The sequence below is a fragment of the Rhea pennata genome, chromosome 1 (genome assembly GCF_028389875.1).
Source record: "Rhea pennata isolate bPtePen1 chromosome 1, bPtePen1.pri, whole genome shotgun sequence".
NCBI classification, from domain to species: domain Eukaryota; kingdom Metazoa; phylum Chordata; class Aves; order Rheiformes; family Rheidae; genus Rhea; species Rhea pennata.
In genome coordinates, this window is record NC_084663.1 from 94,106,123 (window position 1) to 94,130,242 (window position 24,120).

Consider the following 24,120-nt stretch of genomic DNA (forward strand, 5'->3'; position numbering starts at 1 on the left):
GTGCGAGGCGCCCGGGGCGAGGGGCGGCCGCGGGACGGCTGCTCGGTAAGCAAAGGCCCGTCCTCTCCGGCATGGCAATACCCGCCGGCGGGGGGTGAGCGCGGGTGTCAAAAACCTCCCACCTCGGCGCGAGTAAGAGCAACCCAGCACCAAGCCCTAGTTCTCACAGCAGAGAATTCGTCTTCATCTGCGTTTATTGAGGGTTTTTTAAGTGACAGCAAACACTTCAAGAGTTGGACGCTTCTCACTCTTCACGAACTATTACGAATTACAAGCATACAAATAACCGAAACTTCAAAGCCCTCACGTTTTCCATCTTCAGAAAAGAGATTCCACTCTCTGCTAATTTTACTTTTCCAGTTCAATTGTATCTCCACCCATCAGGCTTGAATCCGTTATTTGCTAAGAGTGAAGCTTATATTAGTAGCCCTGTACATTTTATTTTCCATCCATATCCTGGATCTCCCACTGTGGTGGAAAAGCCTACACCTTATTTTCATCACTGAGCTGAGTGCTTCTCATGAAAGGCTGTCAAACACACATAAGCACAACATTTTGATTTTCAGGCAAAGTTCAGCATGACAAGCAGTTATTTCATTTTATTTTGCTCAGATAAAAACAGAACTATAAAATGTTGGGTAAATTTTATTTAGCAACATACAAGTAAGAATATAAACCACCACATGTTAGACTCACCACAAAATAGCTGGAGAATTACCCCACTCCCTCTGCTCAAAAGCATACATCTCTTCTTTTTTTCCTAGAAAATTTGCACCAGAGAGCTTGTAGTATACCACTTTATTTTACTGCTTCCTGATAACCCACATGTTGTAAGAGAGTCACAAGAAGTGTTTCATGTTTTATTTTGTGGGAACTCTAACTTTCTGAACATCACCTTGTGACTTCTCCAACATGTGTGTTCCACTCAAATGCACAGCACCCAAAAGAGATGGCTGTCAGTTATCTATATATTCAGAGATTTAAGTCCAACCAAGACAACTGTATCAGCAGCTCATAAATCAGTGTGGACAGCATAAAATACACAGTGTAAGCTAAACATGCACAGCACCCTTCAGAACACTAGGTGTCAGTTCCGTGTGTTTTCCCCACTACAGCCCCAGGAAGTTTAATGTCAGTATCACTCACCAAACCTGAAAAAGCTTTAATTATGAATTGCAAAAATGTATTTCCTTCTTGCCAGCACTTTGTCAGATGCCCTCTCCATCACTACCAGTTTTGACTTTGTGTTTTTCTAAGCCTCTAAGGCATGTAAAATAGTATACACTTAGCATAAAAAAGTACCATGATTTATTTTCACAGGCAAAATATGCCTCCACCCCCATTTATTGTTTCCTCCTTTTTTATTCTCTGCCATGTAGAGACCTAAATTATCGCTACTGTGAAATTAATTTTAATCACATTCATGTTATATTCATTTGCTGCCAAGTACACCCACTCTTCTTCATCTTGATGCTGAAGTCTTTATTAGGAAACAAGTTCAGGAAGGTAGAGGAAAAAAGGGAGGGGAAATATACAGGATATCATCCCCACTTCAAAATAGCCCTAAATTCACTCACTCCAAATCATACCTGCCTGATAATCATTTCATCCAGAGATAGTGTTTTAATTTCACTTCACTCACTTTATCCCATAGATAAGTGTGGGGGGGTGTTTTTTGGCAATAATTCTTTACAAAGATAAGGCTAAGGTATATTCAGGAAAAAAATAGCATTTTACAAAATAATCCTCACACACCCTCAGTAAACTAGGCATGTATTAATCCCATTTTTACAGACAAGGAACAGAGGCACACAAGTCCAGTGACTTCCCCATGGTTAAAGTATAAATCAATGATAAGAACTCCAGTTAATTCCTGCTTTTCAATCTTATGATCAATTCATTAGACCAGAGTGCCTTAAATAGAGCAAGGCAGGTGCAGAACAAGGTAAAACAATGCAAGTTTGTTTTTATTAAGACCATAGTCACTTAGATAGCTGTATACTTTTTCTAAAAATTTCAGGGTCATCTTTAAGTGAAAGAACTGGGTATACGCTGAGGTTTGGGGTAGACTGTTGGTATGAAGTGTACGCAGTGTAGAATATTTAGAATTTTAAGAAAAAAAAACTCTAAGAGATTAAAATGCATACATCCTTATTCGCCATTTTCTTAAATTACTTTAGGTTTTCCACAAGGCTTATTTTCACTATGTCATTTGCTTCTTGCACTTAACAGCAAGTATGAACAGTAAACCTAAACTAGTCTAACTCCCTCATTCTTATGGCAAATCATTAACATTAAATTTCTTTTGGAAACTAAATTATGTAAATGTTTAATCCATAAAATGTTGAGTTAAAATTGTGAATGTGCATATGAACACATCTATTAAAATTTAAAGAACTTAGAAGATGAATGAAAATTACATATCTGGAATACATGATAGCATTCCTTTAAAGCTATGTAAGCTTGTAGTTCTCAAATTCGAAATACCAGCATCCTTTAGAGATGAGATACTAAAAGCTCCCCTCAGTTCAGTAGCCAAAACTACCCTGGAATTTAACAATTTGATCATCAGGGCAGCATAACTACGACACATGAGAACTAGCTGATATGCCCAACAGAAGGTCAGTACAGCAATGCATTTCCAAGAAAGCATATGACCTTTGCAGCTCACCTAACCCAAGTAACAGTTTCCAGAGCTGTCTGGAGAAATATGGTTGACATCCCTCAGCTTTTTTTCTGCTCTGAAGCTGATGGCTCATGAATAAAGTATTTTTTACCTTTACATAGGGTCTAACAAATGCAATTATTTTTTGCTCCTTAAAGTTGCTCACAGATAAAATGAATATTGCTAAGTAAGAAGGCCAGATGAGAGATTCCAAGAAGTGGCTTAATTGGTTATCAGCTTGCAGCAGGGGGAGCCCCAAGCAAAATGCATAGCTTAAGACTGAAAGCCCAAAGTATACACAGAGGGAACAAACTTTTTTTAAACTACAGATTTCTCTATAGTCTTGTGAACTGTAATAGGCTCTTGGTATCTGAAGCAAGAACAAGAAAATCTTCTTGGAAGTGTTTGTGGTGGAGGGTCCAGGCAATACTCCTTCCTAACCACTGAACTAAACAGAACCCAAATGCTTCATTATGGGAGTCTTTCTCCATTGCCATTTAAGACTAATTCACCTCCAGTCTATCATTAACTCCAGATACAGTTTTGAAATAAAAAAAACATAAAACAATAAAAATCATCAAAACCTGCTTGAAATAAGTTCTCTTTTCATTTAGGGCTACAGAAAACTTAGCCAAACTCTTTATTCCACAAATAGTGAAACCACCCCCCCCCAACAGTAATGGTGACATGATCACATGATTTCCAGTCTACTTCAAGTCCATGTAAAGTCACATTTATTTAGACTCCACACACGTGCTTTCCAGTGATGCTTGTGGTTCAGGCTCCAGCTTCTCTGGAAATTCTAGCTTTTCACAAATTGTCTCCTTTATAGGCAGATACTGAGAGATCTCATTAGGTTCCGTGAACAGGGAAGGTGGAACATGCTAAGAAGCAAAAGTTTTACATGAAACAAATGAAAAGTGCAGTAAAGAAGAATTTCACATCCAAAGTTTTGGGGCACATCTAGTCAGTCTATAGTTTACCCGAATTACTTTTAAACACTTGATGTCAGATACTGTTACTAAAATTTACTTTATGATTTTAAATGCACGTATGTACAATCTTATTTCTTGCATGATCAATAGGGTAAGGAAATGTATTTAGTATTTTTAAGTAGCAGATAAGACCACAAGAACTATCAGAGAATTCAAGAGGAGCTACAATGTTTTAAATCAAATTTATCATTTCAGTGTAGCTAACAGTGCATTTTATAGTCTATTCTAAATGAGACAAGAGCCGCATGAGATCCTAGCATTAATGTCTTCTAATGATTACAGTAAAGTCACTGGAGGTGCTCAGATTCAGCTAATAATAATTATGCTTTTATCAGCATTAATCTCAGTTTTATCAAGTCCAACACTGACATTGTTTAGACATTAATATGAATTACTGATTTTAATTTCCTATTTGAATTACTTAATGAAAGCAACTAATTTCATCTGTATCTTTCTCTGTAGATTCCTGTAGATAGCATAGCTTCACCATAAAAAAGATATGTGAAAAAAAACCTATTCTAGGCACACCACCTTCAAACTTTCTAAAGACATTCTATAATCTATAAGTGTACTGTAATTATTAAAATGCAACCTATATTTTAGCTACTCCTGACATGCAAGGAATAATACTTAGGTTTGAAATAAGTGCAACAGCAGTGAAGCAGAAATTTTTTTGCTTTACTTCTGTCTGCAAGCTGATCTAGGGAGCTGAAAAGCCATACACATTTGCTTTCCATCAGGACAGACAAGAAATTATTTAACCACATATATGATTATCATTTTCAAGCAGGAGGTAAAATAAGACCCACGTCACTTTGATTTGTATTTCAGAAACCAGAAAACTATCAAAGAGCTCATCAGTGGATTTAGTGCTTTTTATGGGGATCATATATTGTCAAGAAATGGTATCATGTCCTTCTCTTCCAAAAGGAAATCACTTTGCAAATATTCCCTCAGAAGTTTGATAACACATTAGTCACTTTTTAAAGAAAATAAGGGATAAGGAAAGTAAGCAGAGTATCTATGGTCAGTATTGGGTCCAGAATAAAATTCAACAGCTGTAACTCTTAAAGTGCCACAAACGATACTGAACCATTATTCGAATTCTAAGGTGAGCTATTAGACTTTCACCAGAAAAACTGAATCACTCTATACTAACAAACAGATCTTAACCACTAGTACTATTGGGAAGCATATAACCAGCTCTGAAATTAATAAACATTGAAAATGAAGTGCCTGATTTTGTGGCTAAACAGTTCTGTTAAAAAGTCTGATAACTCAAAAGTAGAAAACGTAATCCAGTCCCATAACTTGTCCTGTGATCTCTAGAACTGATCATTTACAAATGATAATCTGCCCTGAAATAAGCACTGTGCAAGCAGAAGACGTTTTCTCCAGAGATTCCAAACCTAGAAGACTTAAAATACTTATAATACAAACCTAACAATACTTACAATAGTATTGTCTATACTGACCATAAAAACAAACAAAGAAAACACATAGAGAAAACATTAAAAAAAAATAATACCTTTAAACTTGATATTTTGCTTTCTCTGGATGTATATTCTCGCAACATGTAGGCCTTGTCAGCCTAATGGGAAAGATTGCAGAAATTAATTATAAAATCATCATTTAATATCAGTGCAAGATGAGCTTTGTAAATACACTGAATTTAGTAACCACTTAAATTTGTTTGACCAAAAATTTTCACCTTGGAGAAGAAATACACATTCAAAGACAGACCAATGGGATAGGGGGATGGTAAAAAATAAATAAATAAATTTAGCTCCCCAAAGTCACTTTTCTGTGCACAACAAAAGAAACAGGATTGAATATGCTTGTTAATTTTTACTCAACTAAAACTTTTATAATCAGTACTAATGGAGTGAAACAGAACAAGTAAACTATGACTGTAGGTACTATATTATTTAAAAGATGTCTGGACTCAGTGTTGTACTGACAGTTATTTGCAGAGTGAAACCTGTAGTCATGTGGTAGACAGGCCAGAAAAATATACTTGGAAGCCAGAGGCTATTAACAGTATCACACCATTTACTGTTGTCTGTTTTTCTCCTTTGACTTCCTCTCTAATCTGTGCCCATTCAATATAATTAAATGATTGCTTCAGATGAGGGATAGTCTACTCTGCTTGTGCAATACCTAGCCCAGTGACATCAAGCACTCTATCACTATTTCAGCATTACCATAATAATAAAATACACTTTAAAGTTCAGTTCAGTTAACCTCTACACTCCAGAGCATCAGTATTAGATTACAGGAATATCAGCAGGTCTTCTCTGAAAGTGATACTGCCAGGGAACATTTGCAAAACATGAATGATTTAAAGACTAAGTGTCTACCTCATGATGAAGCCTTGTATCATTCATCCTGATAAGTACACCATCAACTCGCAAGAAAAACCTCAATAACACAAAAAAGCTGGAAGGCATAACTCTCTGCAAAAATAAAAATATTCAGCATATTAAAAGTCTTACTTTAGGTATCCATAAATACTAAAACAACCAATAAAACATGATCAACAAGATATCATAGCTTTCAATAAGATTATAAAAATTGTAAAATTACAAAGAACTCGCATTTTAAACTTTAAATCACAGACGGAATAGCAGGCAAAAAGGGGCCAAGTTTTGCATTCATTAGCCAGCTAGGTCAACAAGCCTCTTGCATACACCTCTCAGTACTCACTATTTTTACACTCAAACTAGATACTCCATGATCATGAAGTTCATCTTCAAACAAAAGGACTTCTTCAAAAAACATAATTTGTTCTCTGGCTTTCAATTTCTCTGTATTTATGTGTTCTGTTGTAGGCACAACCTGAAGAACAAGATTAAGAACAGTTAGCACATTAGTTTGATGTCAGAAGAGATGAAGTTTGTCTTTATCTTGAAAATCCTGCACTTGCATTTTCTAAAGGGAAAAATCTTAGAGCACTCAGCTGAAGATACACAAAATGTCTAAGTGGAAAACTTAAAATTAACACCAAAGTTTCCAAGAGGAAACATCAATCAAAGCAAAAATTCAAAGCGGAAAATTCTGAACAAATCACCTCCAGGGAACAAACTTAGTTAAGTTTCAGTTGCAACAATTCTGCTCACATTCTGTATTTGAAAACACTAGAAGACATACTGAGTTTAACATACGACTGCGAAGTTCTGGGTTATAAATAGTATTCCACATACTTGGAATTTCTAGCAAACTACAAACCCTCAATAGTTTTGTAATAAAGCCTTTCCTCAAAATCTAATACCACTACATTTTCCATCTTGTGCTCTCTATATACATTCAAACACTTCTGCTGCCTAAATACCATGAGCACACAAGACAAAAGCTCAGCATAAAACTATTAATTCCAGAGTAACTAAATCAATCCTAGTGAATTAAAATACATTATCTGCTTAGCAGCAAACAGAGAAATTGGGAACATCAGTCTTTCTTGAAGTAAAAAAAAGACAAGGGAGGATCTGACACAGTTTAAACATGAGGAGCTAATGTTTCTGAAAAACAAAGCCACTGAAAGCAGGCAGATCTGGGTACCTGATCACAAGAACTAGCAAGCAACACAGAGTAAATGTACGGGAGAACTATGCAGTTGAGATAGTTATGTTGTATCTGAAGAGCTCAAAACTTCAAAGGGGGATCCAGCAAGCACTGAGGATTCTTGTGCGTTTTACTTTGAGCACGTTCTTAATAAGGGCATATAAGACCCTCTTATATAATCATAAGATGCTTTAAAAAAAATAAAATGAGCCCTGATCCAACTAAAAAAAGAAAAATGCACGTGCTGAGACATGAAAAGTCCAAACTATATTTTGAAGTCAGAAACTCTTCAGTCCTATGAACTATAGTATCCAAGGTTACTGAAAGGTAAAATACTGTTTCCAGAAACAGTGCTCAACTGAAGTAATAAGTAATATGCATTTAAGGAGAAAAGAAGTCACCTTCAATGTTACAGTGTCTCCCAGCAATGTCCCTTTGTAGTCTGTTGTGTAAGTCCAGTCATATGGTTTGACAACTTCCTTAGTGTGCTCAGTCTCACTCCTCAACAAAGGAGAAAGAATTCAATATGCTTTGTAGTCATTCTTCTAAAAAAACTGCAACCTCACACAAGACTCATCTCCTTACTCTTCAAAAAGTTAAACAGCAACATTGCCCATGCTAGAATTATGATGTCAAGTCTGAACTGTACAGTGTTGCTTCTTTCACAACATCAGTTTACAGAATAATTTAAAAAACGTTACCAGAATCCCTATGCAAGCACTATCTCAATCCTATCAGTCAAAATAAAGATTTTAATTTAATGTTGTTGAATATTTTATAGCTCAAGATCCTTTCTTCTTTAAACAGGCAGAAAGCAATCTGCAGACAACACAAAGCTATCATTAACACTGCACTTCACCTTAATTTTAATGACAAATTCTCTTCATGATTTATTCATAGGTGTTCTGCCACTAATTTGGTAAATACTAAGCAGTACAATTAGCTTTTCCTGCATGGTAATTGTCATTGAACACGTACAGCATTCTACACTTTGAATGCCAAAAGACACAATCTTGCAATGCTCAAGGCTCTATGATTTTGAACAAATGGAAACAGGATTAAGCCATGTTAAATCTGCCATTTAAGGAAGCCACAACACAACTGAGACTATAGTTAACACAGTTTAACAGATAGGATGATTATGGCAAAGAAAAGCTAGGTGACTTTTGCAATCATATGGTATATCTACAGCAGAAACAAATGCAACATGGTATCAAAAATTCCAGTTCTCAGTCTGTACCTTTAACTGCTTTATCCTAGCTTCCCCTATAAAACACTAGTACTTGCCTACTGGTGATAGAATACTGTACCTGCTCTCCTGCCACTCCTCTGCACAAGCCACTTTGATCATACCTTGGCAATTATTGACACATTTTAAAGCATCTGTTGCATTGAACTCAATTCCAAAACCATGGTCATGTTGTATTCTTAGGATATTGTCTCCAAACATCATTTCTGGCAGGGAAGGCATGTGCAATTCATCAGCCAACCTGCACAGAGAGAGAGTTTAGATGAAGAGAGACTCTGTTTGCACCAGCCAGGTAAAAAGTAGTCCAGGTCTCCAAATAAGAAAGTATTACTCGGACCACAGCAATTGAAAGTGATATTGTCAGTATGTTTTACGCAACTTTGTTATTTTCCAAGTTTAAAAATCTGTCATGAGAGGCAGAATCATTGATAAAAATGCCTTTTCCAGTGTAAAAATATTCCTACATCTTTCCCTCTTTATCAGTCTTGTACAAAAGTCTCGTATGTGGGGAAATCAGAAATATTAGAATAGCATAATTTAGCAGCTTTCAGTCAGGGGAGAAAACTCTGGATGGTCCACCGTCTACTTCTGCAGGTCACCAAAAAGAAGTTTAAGGAAAGGATGCTTACTGTTAGCAAGTTTAAATTCACTACACAGTCATCCATACCTCCATCTTTAGAAGCCTACAGAAAGAGGCTGAAAATAATCCTAGCAGGATACCTTAGAAGCGAAGTGCAGAAGATGGAAGTGCTCAAATCACTATCTTCCCAAGCTTGTAGAGAATATGTACTGGCATTGGCAACCTCTAAAATCAAAAGCCAGAGCCACAGCTATAGATGCAACTGAATGAAGCACTACACAAACAATATGTGTGACCCTTGCAGAAAATCCCAAACCAACTCGTTTCACTTTTTTAAAAATCAGTTTTTATAATTTATATATATATACTCACTTGACATTTACACTGACCAAGTTCGCCAGAAGGCTTCATGCACTTCTAGCATTTCCTCCCCATCTCTACCTACTTTAATCATAGCAAGGTTAGAAAGAACATGGAATCTGAAGGGAAGAAAACTTTAGAAAATGCATCTACATACATGGATTAAAAAAAGAAATCCAGCTCACAACTTTCCTATCGATAAACAGTAAGGCATTCCTGTACAAAAGTGCTATTTCTGTAATACTGCATACAAAAGAACATTATGCTGACCAATTTGAAATAAAAATAGCAGATTCATAGACCTGAAGAATAAGATTCTATGTTTTTTCCCAGAGAAGGCAGTATAAAGTTATAAACTTTCCATTTCATCCAGAATGGGCCCCTTGACCTGCACAAACCAACTCTAGCCCACAAGAGATTTCTGCAGCTATGGCATATTTAATCCTTCACCTTCCATAGAAGTTGCTGAGGGTTTTCCATGACATATGTTTACCAGAAATAAAATTGCTATAGGTAATAACTATGTTCTCCAAGTAATTAAAAAGAAAGGAGGGGGCAAAACACCAAAAGAAATCCATTACAAAAGGAAACTGATTAAAAGCACTCCAACCAGGTAGTGGTATTCTTCAGACTTCAGGCAGAAGAATTGTTTGGAGCTCTATGCCAAGTGCCAAGATCTGCTTGCAAACAGCTAATTTTGGATTTCTCTTCCCTACCCTGTGAAGCTTCTTCTGTTCTTTCAGTCCTGAAAAACTGAAGAGTCCCACAAAAACATCAAAAGGGATGAAGAAAATTTCTGCAGAAAAAAAAAATACTGACAACTGCTTATTTTAAAACAGTTACAGTTAAAGAAACTGAATAGTTCAGGAGAGGACTGCAGTAGATAATCTGGCTTCTAGACTGGCAGTTCAACTCTAACTCTGGTTTAGAGATGAGGAAAATTTAACATCTTCCTGATTGTAAGAACAGAGATCTTAATTTTTTATGAACCAGCATCTTGCAAGAGACGGCTTCACAAACATGCCTGAAAAATGAGATGAGAGTGTAAAAATAGAGCCCAGATATAGTTTAACTGGAGGTTGGGTTAAAGAAGATGGATTAAAACATAAGATTCATGCATTCTTATGTGCAACTACAGTATCAGTAGTTAAAAACACTCAGCGAAGGTTATTTTATTCACTGAGCATAGGATAAAAATGAAGAAAGGAATGTAGTTTTTATCTGTTTTGAGGCACACATCTACAAAAAAGTGAATATATTGCTGTTTTATGTAAAAAAAAATCACAGCTTCAGAAGATGAGACTTTAGCAAACAATCTTACCCTCAGAAAAGTTACAAGCAGTAAGAACCAAAATATATTTATGATGGCTAATAGAATTTTCATATACTTATTACAAAAATACAAAGAGGGATCTGACAAATTCATCTGCCTGCAAGTACAGCTATGGCACTAAATAGTTGAGATTTACATTAGCAAATCTGACATCAAGTACCTGATGCTGACAGGAGCATTTTTCCAACTATTTTATAGCAATAGAAATTAATATTACAATGAGAGAGCAAATACTTAATTTTGATGAACTCCACTATTTTAGAATAACCACTAGCATAAGATAGATAAGATAAATCAATGGACTATATTTAAGAGACCCTTAATTGTTCTTAAAAATAATTAAGAAAAATAAGCTTATAGCCAGCAGGCTTCAGTTCACAGAAGTCCAGATTTCCAGCAAAAAAAGCGTTAGCAATTATAAAAACAAGCAAAAAACTGAAAATCATCACGCTTGTAAACTAAAGCGTCTCCACTTCTTAAGCCAAAAGATCAAGCTTTGCTCACAGGAGAAGATAGAAGGCAAGGCAAGAAAAAGAAAAAAAACAAAAAAAGGAAAGGATCTGCTGGGAGCAACAGCCCGCCCGCCCTGCCGAAGGGGCATTGCTTATTTCCCGTAAGGCCCTTAGCTGCGGGGAGCGAGGCCCGGCGGCCCGCTGCTGCTGCTGCTGCTGCTGCCGCCGCCGCCGCCGCCGCCACCGCCCCCCCGCCGGCCCGGCCCGGCCCACCTCTCGGCCTGCGCCGATTTCATGATGTGCGTCTGGGCGGCGCTCAGCTTCCAGGGCCCGAAAGTGAAGTCGCGGCGGCTGCTCTGGAAAACGGGGTGCATGATGGCGGCGGCGACCGGGGGTGGGGGGCGGCCCCGCCGAGGCAGCAGCGAGGAGAGGGCAGCGGGCCGCTGGCTGGCCCGCCCGCCCGCCCGCACCGCACCGCACCGCACCGCACGGCGCTGCTGCGCCCGCAGACCGCTAACGGTAACGGCACCGCTAACACTCCCGCGGGCTTCCGGTTCCGGGAGCGGCCGCTGCGCGCGCAGCCCAGGAAGGCGCCATGGGGGCCGCGAGGCGCCGCACGCGGGGAGGGAAGGCGGTCGAGTGTCACGTGACGGTGGGCAGGGCGCCCCCTTGAGGGCTTGCCCGGCGGGGGTGCTTGTGCCTGGACTCCTCGGTCGGGGGGCGGCGTGTGGGGTTCCGGGACCGCGAGGGAGCCTCCCGCGAAACCGGGCTTCAGGCGCCACAGCCACGGGCGCGAATTGTGCGCAAGCTGTGACCGGCGTTGAGCTGCCCAGGCCGGTCAGCGAGCGAAAAGATCTGTGCCTGTTCTGCTCTCCTCTCTTCGTCTTGTCTCTGCTGTGGGAGCTAGGAGTTGAGGTCGTGGGGCAGTGTGTCTCGCTGCTAATGCGGGATTTATGTAGTGTTTCTGCTGACGGGTGTGTTAGAGACACACTGGGACCTCGAAGCTGTGATGGTCCCTTACTAGGACTGAGATGTTCGGAGGATCAGGAAGTGTCACTAGTTTTCTCTTGTTGGTACATAAAAACACCTTATTTTCTACACGTTACATATGTACTTTTAGAATCTCCTGCATTTGTTTGCTGTCTTCTCGAATGCTGCCCAAAGATGATTTTGAATGCCAAGAGAATGGCCATGGGAATGAGAGACACATGTCACAAGGAACTACATCTGTCCGAGAACGTCTATTATCTATCCTAAATTACAGAGCAATGCAAAATTCTAAATTACACACAAAGCTGCAGTCAGAGCAGCTGTCCTCTGCACTAAGGGCCTTGCCAGATTACGGAGAAGCTCAGAATAAGGAATGCACAAAAACAGTATTCAATTACCCTTGGCCCTTTATGCTGTAGTTTGTGTCTTGCTTCCTGAAAAAGGGAAAAAAAGATACCCCCTTTTCCCCTCCCCCATTTACTCTAGTAAGGCACATGTATTTCTTTTAAAAGCATTCCATGGTCTGGGAAGTCTCAGAATTAGGATCTGTCCCTCTTTGTGCCTCTTACTTACTTTTCCTATGTGCTTGGGCAAGTCATTTCACCTCTTGATCTGTGTAAAACTGAATCCTTCCTACTGAACCTCCGAGGTTTCAAATGAATGAACGTATCACAGACCGGTAACAGTGCCTCAGGACCAGCCTGCAGACAGAAAATACCGTCCCCGTTTGGCGGGGTAGCTGCGTTATTTGCCCCCCAAAAAAGCACGCAAAAAGGCAAAAGAGCAGCCTGGCTAGAAGCCTCCCCAAAGATAGATACAGCTGACTCGGAGCAAGCGGCGCTGGGAGGACCCCGATCGCGCATCGCCAGCCAGACCCAGCCCTCTCCGGCGAGGCTCCGGGCGATGGGTGCCCGAAGGCACCGCGTTGTGGGCGCTCTCCGCGCACCGAGCGACACCCCGCGGCACTGCCGCTGCAGCGCTGCCGCCCCCCGTGCCGTCCCGGCGGCGGGATGGGGCGACGGGTGCGCCGCGGCGGGGCGGAGGGGGGAAAGCCGGGCAGAGGGCGCGGCGGGCCGGAAAACGGAGGGAGGCGGAGCGGGAGAGGAGGGGGCCGCCGCGGCGGGAGGAGGCAGGGGCATGGCGGGGGGAGGGTCGGGCCGCGGCTCGGGGCCTCCCTCCCGGCGGCGGCGGCGGGGGGCTCGGGGCGCTGTAGCCCGAAACGTGCCGCCTTGGCGGCGGGGCGGTGAGTGCGCGCGCCGGCGCCGACGGCCGTTGCGGCGGCCGTTACGCGGGAGGGAGCGGCCGCGGCGGGATGGGGGAGGGGAACGGCCGTTACAGCGGCAGCGGGGCGGGAACCCAGCTCTCCGCCGAGGCGGCGGGCGGGGCTCGGCGCGGCGCTGCGGGCTGAGGGATGCCTGGCCCGGTGGAGGCTGCCCCCCGGCTCCGCGCGTTGCTGGCGGCGGACAGAGATTGGGGGGGAAATGGAGGCTCTTCCCGGGGCCTCCCGGCAGCGGGAGAGAGGGCCGTGCGGTGCCCGCGGGAACCGGGGGAGCCTGCCCGGGGCCGCTTCCCGCCACCTGCCCCCCGGCCCTGCGGCATCCCGCAGGCTCCCGCCGCGGGCCCCACGGCAGAGGCCCTCGCCTCGAAGGGGCTCCGCGAAGATGTCGCTTCCCCCTCCTCTCGCTTAACCCTTGCGGGCTGCGCTTAACAAAGTAAAGCCCCGCTAGCCGCGACCCTTCCTCCCACCCCCCACGTTTTCTCGCCAACTGGTGCTGCAGCCGCACATGGTTTTAATCAGGGAAGCAGCACTGGCTTTCTCTCAAGGGCTTTGCTCGTGCCTGTGCGTCAGCATGCCTGCTCCCTGCTGCTTCGTCTCCCCCAGAAGGGTTCAGCCGGCGACAGGCCATCCAGCCCTGCAGCCGGTGTGCTGTTGGCACCAGTAGCAGCACCAGCCCTGGGCAGAGACCCCCCTTCCTCCCTGGTTGTCTGAGCTGCGGACCACAGAGCCAGGGCCTTCTGCCCATTCAGTTCCCTGCTGGCTGGTGCACAGGTTTGCTGGGCACTTTTTCCTCCTTTTGGGTAACGCAGGGTTGGATGCAGCTCTGAGGGGAAGGGTAGGAGCACATGACCTGGGCATCACTAGTGTAAGAAGGAGTTAGGTAGCCTCTTTTCTAAAATCTGCATGTTTTAAAAAGTGTTGGAAAGACTTACAAAGATAATGCAGGTATATTTAGAGATAAACTTTAAGAGAAACACTATTACAAACAGTTGACCAATAGTTTCAGTGGAGAAGAGTTAAGGTAGATTTTACAAAGCATGGCTCAATAATGCCTTCAATTAGGCTGTTAGGAAGGCACAGATAAAAATTGAAAAAATGTGGCTCTTCAGCCTGATAATGTTGGCTAAGGGCACAACAACCTCACAGATAGAAGAGATTCTTGAGTACTTCTGGCCATTTGGGAAAAACAGATAGGCATAGTTGCAGCTGAGATACCCTCAGTGGGTCACTGATTTCCAAGAAATTTTAAGATCAACTTCGTATTACTTGGTGGAGTCTTTTTTTGTTTTTTCAGTTTTCATACATGCATTTTTGGTGTTTTTTCAGTTTGCTGGCCTGCAGATGGGTGTAGAATTGAATGAACCAGTTAGGAATGCCTGTGGTAGACAGCAGGCAAAAGGCTGCTGCAGAACTGGGGGAAATACTGAGGTCTGACAAAACTGATGTTATGAGTCAGGGGGATGGATGTTGGGCAGTGGTCGCTGTGGTAGCTAAGGTGATCGTGAACGTGGAGAAGTGACATTAGGAGATTATGTTGCAGTGCTCCCTGATTCTTTGAATGTTACCTAGCAACTGTTAAGAGCTAGCAGGGTATGACTAGCCAGGCATCCACAGACCACCAGAAAATGCTGCATTGGCAGAATACAATGTCAGAATAAGCAGACAGGAAAAATGATTTTTTTTTAACTGAGAGAAAGAAAGACTAATAGTTACATCATTATTGTTTCTTCACAGCCTAGATGAAAGGACTGAGTGAGATGTACAGCTGGTAAGTATGGCTAATGAGTGCTTAGAAGCAAGTAAGATCTCTAGAAAAATACAAGGAAGAAAATTAAAATAGTTTATTTAATTTCTTCCTCCCCCCATCCCTTTCCATCCGCTTCTTTCTGCACTTCAGAGGGTTTCTCCCCTCTTCTAGATTTAAAGCTGTCATTGACCTCTTTGGTGTGCCCATGAGCAACTTCCTGCCCCTTTGTTTTCCTATCTAAAATGGTTTCCAGTATCCTACAGGTAAAGTTTAATTAATGTGGGTAGAAGAGCCCCTGATTTTTGGAGAGGGTGTGAGGGAATCTGGCCTGAATGTCTCTGAGGGTTGTTTTTCTGCTTCTAGCTGCTCAGCATGTCTTGGCTGCTCCAGCTCTGCACGCTCTGACCATGAGCAGCAATTCCTCCCTCATCAGTGTGAAGGGCCTGAGGAACCTCACCACACAGGAAAACGGGGCTGTCAGAGTCACCGAGTCAATTGCTATAATTGTCATTGCCATTTTCATCTGTTTGGGCAACCTGGTGATTGTTGTCACCCTCTACCGGAAGTCTTACCTTCTCACATTGAGCAACAAGTTCGTGTTCAGCCTGACCCTCTCCAACTTTCTTCTCTCTGTACTGGTACTACCTTTTGTTGTCACCAGCTCCATCAGGAGAGAATGGATCTTTGGAGTTGTTTGGTGCAACTTCTCAGCACTGCTCTACATGCTGATTAGCTCAGCCAGCATGCTCACTCTTGGACTCATAGCAATAGACCGGTAAGTAGCTCTTTTATAATGGTTGAAAACAAATTGCCTAGTTGTTTAATGTCTTATAATGTTGTTATAATGACTTACCATTAATTTCACTCACCCCTCCGGAGATTTTGAGACAGAACAGAAGAAAGTGTTATCGTCAATAATGCAAAATACTGTCATGCATCTAGAGTTTTTTAAAGCTGTTGATAGTATAATAACATATCACTTGAGAAAGAGTAAGTAAACAAAATTCTAAATGTACCCTAAGCATGCATTCACAGAGGGAGACAGAGTTAATAGCTGCATGCGTGCCCTCAGGTGACTTTCACAGCCTTGCCCACAAAGATGCAATTCTTAAATAAAACTATTCATAACAAGATCCCTGAGCCCACTTTGAGATTTGGAGAAAATAGCTTGTTTTACAAATACGAATAGATATTGATATCATTAAATATGTTTCTTTTTTGCTGTACATTTCTTATGCTCCTATTGACTGTTCCTTTTTGTGAACCAGGTACTATGCTGTCCTGTATCCAATGGTTTACCCAATGAAGATTACAGGCAACAGAGCAGTGGTAGCTCTTGTCTATGTGTGGCTACATTCCCTTATTGGCTGTCTCCCTCCCCTCTTTGGCTGGTCGTCTTTGGAATTTGACCAGTTCAAATGGATGTGTGTGGCAGCCTGGCATAAAGAGGCTGGCTACACTGCCTTTTGGCAAATCTGGTGTGCGTTGCTGCCTTTCTTGGTCATGATGATCTGCTATGGATTCATATTCCGTGTGGCTAGGATTAAAGCTCGCAAAATCCACTGTGGTAGTGTGGTTATTGTGGAAGAAGACTCTCAGAGGAATGGGAGGAAGAACTCCAGCACCTCCACGTCCTCTTCAGGCAGCCGAAGGAATGCATTCCAAGGAGTTGTCTACTCTGCCAACCAGTGCAAAGCTTTCATAACCATCTTGGTTGTCATCGGTGCTTTTGTGATTACATGGGGGCCTTACATGGTAGTAATTACATCAGAGGCACTTTGGGGGAAAAATAGTATTTCCCCTGCCTGGGAGACATTAGCTACATGGTTGTCCTTTTCCAGTGCCATTTGCCATCCACTGATTTATGGACTGTGGAACAAAACAGTGCGCAAAGAACTACTAGGAATGTGCTTTGGGGATCGGTATTACCGCGAGTCCTTTGTTCAGCGGCATAGGACATCAAGGCTCTTCAGCATTTCCAATAGGATCACAGGTAAGCCATGTCATGAAAGACTCTCTTCCTTACTACCAGTAAGAACAGTGCTTAGTGTCTGTGTGTACTTGGCATGTCTTGGGGCTTGGTAAGCAAGTGGGGTGTTCCTGGACGTTTCAGGGGTCTTTTGTTTGAATTATTATAGACACCTGGAAGGAAGCTGATTTTTGGGGGAGTTAATCTCTTTTTCCTACTCTAGTAAAATTTTCCCAGACAAGACATAATGATGAAGTTAATTAGAAATATCTATTTTCTCTTTCAAGCTCTTCTTCATATGTGTTTGTTACTATTCTGTTTTATCTAGATTTGAGCACTACCAGTAATATATCCTGTGTCACTCATGCTCTGGTTCCTGGCTTTATGCTGCAGCTCTCTAAGCTTCACTGAAGTTAGACTGGTTTTAAATTTCTATAAATTCGGTTTTCAGTCTTAATGGTTGTGAAGAAAATATCATAAATCCAATGACTATTCAGCTGCTCATATCTTTTTAAAGTTGTAGCACAAGGAAGTTCTGATTTCTGATCAGTTTTCTGACCCTGTTCAGAGTGCTCTGAAACTCCCCAAAACTAGAACATCTTCATGCATTCGGACACTGCATGCAGAAGCAGGAACTGAAGTTATTTAATTGGGAAAGACGATCTAAAATGTAAAAGGGAGGGCAGAGCAGCAAGGCACCTGTTGTCTTTTCTGCAACTTTGAATCACTGGGAGAGACTCCACGTAAAAGAAAGTTCTGCAGCTGCAGCCACATCGCAAGCTGCTAAAACTCCTCCCTTTGGCTAATCTGTATCCAGTAGATGTTGTGGATGAATTCATTGGGAACTGCAGTGGAAGGGAAAAAACAGAAAGTTTCTTTCTCTTTCCAAGTGACAAGCAACTGTCAGCTTCAAATTTATCAGCTGTATCAGGTGGAGGCTGAAAAAAAAAAAAAAAGTCCCTAAGTAGATCCAAGGACAGCACATTTGCAAGAATCCTGGAATCTCCTCCCTTCCTGTGTTGGGGATGTGAAGGAAGGCAGGCATCTCAGTGCCCCCGCCTCACTAGTGACCTTCCTGCTACGCTAATGGTTGTCACAGCCGTGTGTGGCTACCAGTTCATTCTGTGGCTAGAGGGTATCTGGAGAAAGTCCCCATCTCCCTGAGTATGTCTGTTCTATGTTCAGCCTACCTTGCTGCTAAATATATGCAGTTGCAAAAGGAGTGAAAGGGTATAGAAGATGGTATAGATAGAAAAGAGACTTGCCATATAGAAGGACTCCAACGATGCTTTAAAGCTACTGATTGGGTTTCTAATATGGGAAGTCCAAATGCTGTGCACTGGAATCAGTGAGGTAAGTTTTGTGGAGAGAGGGGTAAATAAAACAATACAATGGGTATTATTGGAAGAGGATTTTACTGTTATAGACCCCCTAAATATCCAGCATGTGACGAGGATTAAACCGTTTTTCAGATTTGGGACTATCTCCCCATCTCACTGCCCTCATGGCAGGGGGGCGGCCATTAGGAAACAGCAGCAGCACAGGAGACACAGGCTTCAGCTACTCGCAGGATTCAGGTAACTAAAAGTCTCTTACTCTCTTTTCTTGGTCAGAAGATTGTACTTGCAACTTGGGAACTCTCTGGGATGGTCTGTATTCACACAGAGATGACTCTTGGTGGAGAGATAACATCCAGTTGTCACAAAGGACTACTGCAATTGCTCTTTTCTTCTCCTGCTCTGAATATGTCTACCTGCAAAATTCTTATTCTAGGGATTAATGACCTTCCCTTGGTAATGCTTCCTGGGAACAGGAAACACTGCTCGTGACCTTCTCCTTTAGTTTCTGTCATTCTTCAGGGACCTTCCCTGTATCCACAAGGAGCAGAGCAACCAAGTACTGGGAAAAATGTACTTCTCTGTTCCTAGTTTGTAGAAGGCATTGTCTTATTCATCCTGGAGTCGAAACAAAACCACTGAAGATAATTTCAGGTTATGATGGCATCACTACTTAAAATCTTCTAATTCAAGATGGTTCGGAAAAGAACACAAGGTTCTGCCAGTAGTTTTCTATCCAGAACTGTAGCTGGATTTTCTGGGAGTTATTTCAGCCACCATTCTAGAGACATTTTCTAAAACCCTTAATTGCAATTCATTTATTTGAAAGAGCATTTCTTTTCTATAGACACTGAAGAATGATCTTCTAACGTTTACTTGGTATTAGAGATCTTTTTTCTTCTGTAAAGGAAGACTGGGAGCTGGGATTTATTTTTGTAGCTACTTTAAAGTAGTAGTTTTATGACAGTTCTGGGTATTTTTGTAGCTATATGTGATAGAGCCTGTGAAACCTGCATCACTTCAGAGCATGCTATGTTAGCATCTTTTAAGGAATGATACTGAGCAGCTTAAACAAACAACCAAGCCAGATGCATACATAAAGCTGTTAGAAGTGCCAGCATTTTTTGTGGAGGGGATGCAGTCCATACCCTGGGAATAGATACACAGTGATCCTCTGTGAAATACAGTTCCACTTCACACCCTTACTTTGAGGAATCAAAAAAAGGAAGCCTTAGTCCCTCTCTAATGCTGTCTGCTGCAGTATGTGTAACTATGACTTGCCATGCAGTTGTGTCTATATTTACTTTGGTAAACAGCTGGGCTTTTCATGTTGTAAAAAAAGCAGATAAAGTAGTAGGAAAGGAAAAATCGAAGTGGTGCCAGCCAGTATTAGATACTGAGATAGAAGATCTGAGTCCTAATTGATAGAAATGCTTCCTTACCATCAATTATTCCAAAGACAAAGATCTACCCTGTACGTATGAGAGGCTGGTCTCCTCACTCAGTGTGTGTATGTGATAGGGGCAATTTGATCTGTACCCTTGGACGTCAGTAAGGGCTTCCTATTTGCAGTAGACAAAGCCTCAAACCCCAATTTATCCACGGAACGGCACAGAAAGTAATTAGCTCATTTTGTACTATGTGTTAGAAGAGCAGCTCCTTCTGTCTTTGTGTGTTGAAAGAGGCATGTGAAGGGACACACCAACAAAATCACTTTGTTATACAGCAATGAATTGTCAGCAAGGGGCAGACGTGGAGCAATATGTTGTCTAAAGGCACATCCCCTCCCCAGCAATGTCTCTCTCTTGCTTTCTGTAAAATTGGCCGTGGAAACCCTATGAAAGAATAACTTGGAGAATCAGAAGCATTCAAGTGGGTGAAGAGTGGTAAAAAAGCCACCATCTGGAGGAGTTATGAAACCTGTGAAGGCTCTTTGTCCTCAACATGTTGTCACATCACAGGAATAAATAGACTGAAAGAAAAGTGTCACAGACCAAGGACACACAAGCTGTGCCTTGCAGCAGCAGTAGCTGCTATGAGGAGTACTTGCTCGACATTGTCTGGATGTCTCCCTGAAACATATGTTCTGCTTCTACAGCAGAGACGCTAGCACCACAAGGGTGGACTGGGCTGCAGTCTTGTCCTTTGTGTGAAAGCAAGGCAAAGATGTCAGGAGGAATTTTCTTGTGCACTGTATTTTAGATTGGAAGAGTGCAAAGCAAAGTGCAGGAAGGTTAAAGAAGAAAATGTTTCATAAATTGTAAAAAAATTACTCAGCAGAGGAAAGTAATTCCCAGTAAACGGGATTTTCTGACATTAAAGTACATTTTAAGAAAGCCCAAGTGGTTAGAGACAAAATAAATTGAATAGAAATTTCTCCAGTTTGGATTGCTATCCAGTTCTAATTACAAGTGTGATATTTGGCAGCTTTGGTTGTCTGCCTCTCACATGGCCATTATTAGCTCCTGTCTTGATCAGGACATCGGGGAAATTGCCCTCAACTTCACCCTCTATTTACTGAATGTAAGATTTCACCTTTGTCTGATGTCCTATAGACATTATAAGCTCTACAGCTAATTTCAGAGCTGCTTGAGGTTTTAGATAGCTAATGAAAAGACTTCCAAATCCTTTCAAAGAAAACTCTCATCTCATTGTTTTTATGAGCAATGCTTAATTCGAAATGAAATGTACCCTGGAAAGCTGGGTTTAGGCATCTTTTGAAAGGATTGCTATGAACTGAAAAGTTTTTGACACCACTTAAATTTTGGCTCCTCTCTTCAGGTGACCTTGTTATTGTGTCCCAGCATTACTCTGTTTTGCTTGAGAACTCTTGCTTTGTTTCAGGAACAGATGCAATGCTTCTAGAAGATTATAGCTCAGATGGTCCTCATGCCCCACACTGCATCTGTCCTCCTCGAAGGAGGAGTTCCGTGACCTTTGAAGATGAAGTCGAACAAATTAAAGGTGGGTTTAGGGGTAAGTATGGAAATAGTCATAACCAACTATGCTGCCCTTTCAGGAAGCTTCTCAGGACCTTCAGAATTGCATTAGAATGTATCCAGTGTCTCTCTAGTCACCCAGAGCCCTGACCAATAATGCAGGAACAGCAAAAATAAGAGCAGGTCTGTCTTTCAGTTCTCAAGTAGTATCAGACAATGACAAGAAGCAGAAGCTGAGATTTGCTGCATACACACCATTTATGTTGCACAGCAGTGTCTTGTCTGCAACTGCACTCATCCAACCACTATCACAATCTATCTTGTTTAGGTTTCTCAAGCAGTGTTTCCTGCCCTTATACTTTGATTCCCTTATCCCAGTGCTTCCTTTGCTGCCCTCTTTCAACTCTGTCATTCACAGACTTAAAATCCTTCCATTTACAGATTTTATTGTTCTGAGCATATTTTCATTGTTTCATTTACTTTTTGCATATTTTGCAGTAGGCACAAGTGAAAGTAGGTGAGCGACATGCATTTTATTTTTCAGTCAGCTCACTTGTTGATTCTGTAATAGCAAAATGCTGCTGTGATTGTAAAATATGGAAAAGTAAACTGATAATTTTGGTAATATGGACTAAAAGAGTGGATCATGATTAGCTGAATTTATAAATAATAAATGAGTGTGGAAAGCACAAAAATGAGGAGAATGCCTGTAAGTAACAAATAATAACAAAAACTGACTGATTTTTATTATTCTGAAATACTGTTGCTGTTGAGAGACACTTCATGTAGAATTTTCTCTTGTGTGCATCTTTGCAAAATTTACTTTTGTCCTCCTCTGAGCATGAGCTGGTTATTTTCTTGGACCAGTACTTTTCTGTATTTTCCCATTACGCTTCTGAGTGATTAGATAAAGGCAAGTGTCTAATTTTTGGGGGGGGATTCAAAGGAGGAGGGAAGTCTTAGTGCAATAGTTCCCTGCACAGTTAGCAAAATCTCCTTAGTACGTCTTGGAGTTGTCAGGAATGTCAGGTTTTAAGTGATTTCAGCAGCCTTATTGGAGTGTTATATTCATGAATACCAGTGTTATCTAGCATGCTGGTATGTAAAGAAGTTTATAGATGTTATAAAATCACCAATATCAGCCCTGGAGACTAGGTGTATCCAAGATAACAGAAGGCTGGGAACAAGTATTCTGCTGTCTGTAACAGCAGTCTTCAGCTTCTCCTGATCTTCAGAACTCAACGGTGTCTCCAGTGGAGTATGGAAGACAGCAGAGCAAATTTAAACCTAAGAACAGTGGGCTTTGCTGATTTTCTTCACTACTTGGAAGAAGCCCTTGGAATTTGGGGACTGTTAATCCATATACCCAAAGTTAGGTGTTTGCTGGGCTTGTTATAAAATAGTTCTTACATTGCACATCAGTAAGTATGAGATCTTAGTTTAAATGCACTGAGAATGCCTGTAAGGTTGTTAAGTGCTGTGTACAGCAAAGGAAGGAAGAACTGACAGTTTTGTTCTGCATGACTTCTTGCCTGATGTCAGGCAATTCCATTGTCCCTATTTGTATGTACTCTATGAAGTTAGGAGAAACGTGGCCTTTGAATTTAGTTGGCTTCAAATTCAGACCAATAAACTACTGTGTGCATAGATTCAGATCCAGAAAATCATTCAACATTTTGCTTAATTCCAAGTTAAACATATACGTATAAACACTTTGCTTCTTTAGATTTTTTTTTCTTTTTGCTTGAATTGGGGATAATCTTTCTCTATGTGACCTAGGGTCACTTCATGTTCATAAAATGGTTTGGGAACTCTGGCTATTTTTGGTAAAGGTGCTATGTAAAGTAGTTATTTTGCAGCAGGCATGACTGTATCTTTACAAGAGGACCAATGTTAGTCTTCAGGCATTCACACAGACATACTATTTGACTGTTAATATTCTATTATTTTTTTTTCTTCCAGAAGTTGCAAAGAATTCTGTTCTTCATGTAAAAGCAGAGGTCCATAAATCTCTGGACAGTTATGCATCCAGTTTAGCAAAAGCTATTGAAGCGGATGTGAAAATCAGTTTATTCGGGGAGGAGGCTTTACCAGGAGCTCTGTTCCCTGTGCGGACTCTGCCAGGAAGCAATATGAACACACGGCGTACTACCAGACCCCATGTTAGCCAAAGACTTCAGCTGCAAAGCATTGATGAAGGGAATATTTGACAGGAGCAGTAGAATAAAAAAAAAAAAGAAGAAACCACTAAGCATGACTTAATACAGCTGTTACTGTTTTAACAGGAATGGGATACCTTGCTGGGATGTTTTTAGTGTTTTGTCAAGAACACTTGAAAGCCAGCTGAATTGTGAGATATACTTGCATCAGAATTTTACAGCAGTATTTGTTTACTGTTCAGGGTGCTATTGACTTTTTTTTTTGTGTCATGTCTTAAATTTATCACACAACACGTAAGAACACAGGGTTCGGTTTCATGGACCACATCATTGGCCCATCAGATCTTGTGTCCATTAGTGGCCAAAGTTCATGTAGGGATGAAAAAGGAAAGTTATGTGCAATGTTTTATACAATATTGCAGAAATTCTTTTCTGACCACCAGGATAATCGGTCAGTAATCCAGGGCTGGAGATATATGCTCCTATCAGAGCACTTGTGTGTTGA

At 41.5% G+C, this 24,120-nt stretch overlaps 2 protein-coding genes across 4 annotated transcripts; one reads left to right on the plus strand and one right to left on the minus strand.

The window, feature by feature from the left end:
* Window positions 1–579: 579 nt before the first annotated feature.
* On the minus strand, window positions 580–11,683 carry TIPRL (TOR signaling pathway regulator). The gene is made up of 7 exons (XM_062595738.1): window positions 11,469–11,683; window positions 8,532–8,711; window positions 7,623–7,722; window positions 6,367–6,498; window positions 6,021–6,116; window positions 5,189–5,251; window positions 580–3,549 (listed from the first exon to the last, which is right to left on the minus strand). Exons 1-7 carry the CDS (start codon window positions 11,567–11,569, stop codon window positions 3,400–3,402), a joined length of 822 nt encoding a protein of 273 aa, XP_062451722.1. The 5' UTR covers window positions 11,570–11,683; the 3' UTR covers window positions 580–3,399.
* Window positions 11,684–13,314: 1,631 nt separating this feature from the next.
* On the plus strand, window positions 13,315–23,841 carry GPR161 (G protein-coupled receptor 161). Of its 3 annotated transcripts, none has more exons than XM_062572242.1 (7): window positions 13,315–13,428; window positions 15,199–15,232; window positions 15,575–15,986; window positions 16,480–17,204; window positions 18,653–18,757; window positions 21,362–21,493; window positions 23,419–23,841. In XM_062572242.1, the coding sequence occupies exons 3-7, from the start codon at window positions 15,619–15,621 to the stop codon at window positions 23,664–23,666; spliced, it is 1,578 nt and encodes a 525-aa protein (XP_062428226.1). In that variant the 5' UTR covers window positions 13,315–13,428; window positions 15,199–15,232; window positions 15,575–15,618; the 3' UTR covers window positions 23,667–23,841. The 3 variants fall into 3 exon arrangements, with proteins under 3 accessions (XP_062428226.1, XP_062428234.1, XP_062428215.1); XM_062572250.1 differs by lacking the exon at window positions 13,315–13,428 and adding an exon at window positions 14,058–14,235; XM_062572231.1 differs by lacking the exons at window positions 13,315–13,428; window positions 15,199–15,232 and having other exon boundaries at window positions 15,557–15,986; window positions 21,362–21,481.
* Window positions 23,842–24,120: the final 279 nt, after the last annotated feature.

What these genes read in the sequence shown, in the direction of transcription:
- GPR161 (XM_062572242.1), top strand. Translation starts at nt 15,619, where the DNA reads ATGAGCAGCAATTCCTCCCTCATCAGTGTGAAGGGCCTGAGGAACCTC. An exon ending in CATTTCCAATAGGATCACAG is followed by an intron (nt 17,205 to 18,652) that starts GTAAGCCATGTC and finishes ACCGTTTTTCAG; the next exon opens with ATTTGGGACTATCTCCCCAT. An exon ending in AATTAAAGGTGGGTTTAGGG is followed by an intron (nt 21,494 to 23,418) that starts GTAAGTATGGAA and finishes TTTTTCTTCCAG; the next exon opens with AAGTTGCAAAGAATTCTGTT.
- TIPRL (XM_062595738.1), bottom strand. Translation starts at nt 11,569, where the DNA reads ATGCACCCCGTTTTCCAGAGCAGCCGCCGCGACTTCACTTTCGGGCCC. An exon ending in GAGGAGTGGCAGGAGAGCAG is followed by an intron (nt 7,723 to 8,531) that starts GTACAGTATTCT and finishes TCCTTTGTTGAG; the next exon opens with GAGTGAGACTGAGCACACTA. An exon ending in GAGACACTGTAACATTGAAG is followed by an intron (nt 6,499 to 7,622) that starts GTGACTTCTTTT and finishes CTTGTTCTTCAG; the next exon opens with GTTGTGCCTACAACAGAACA.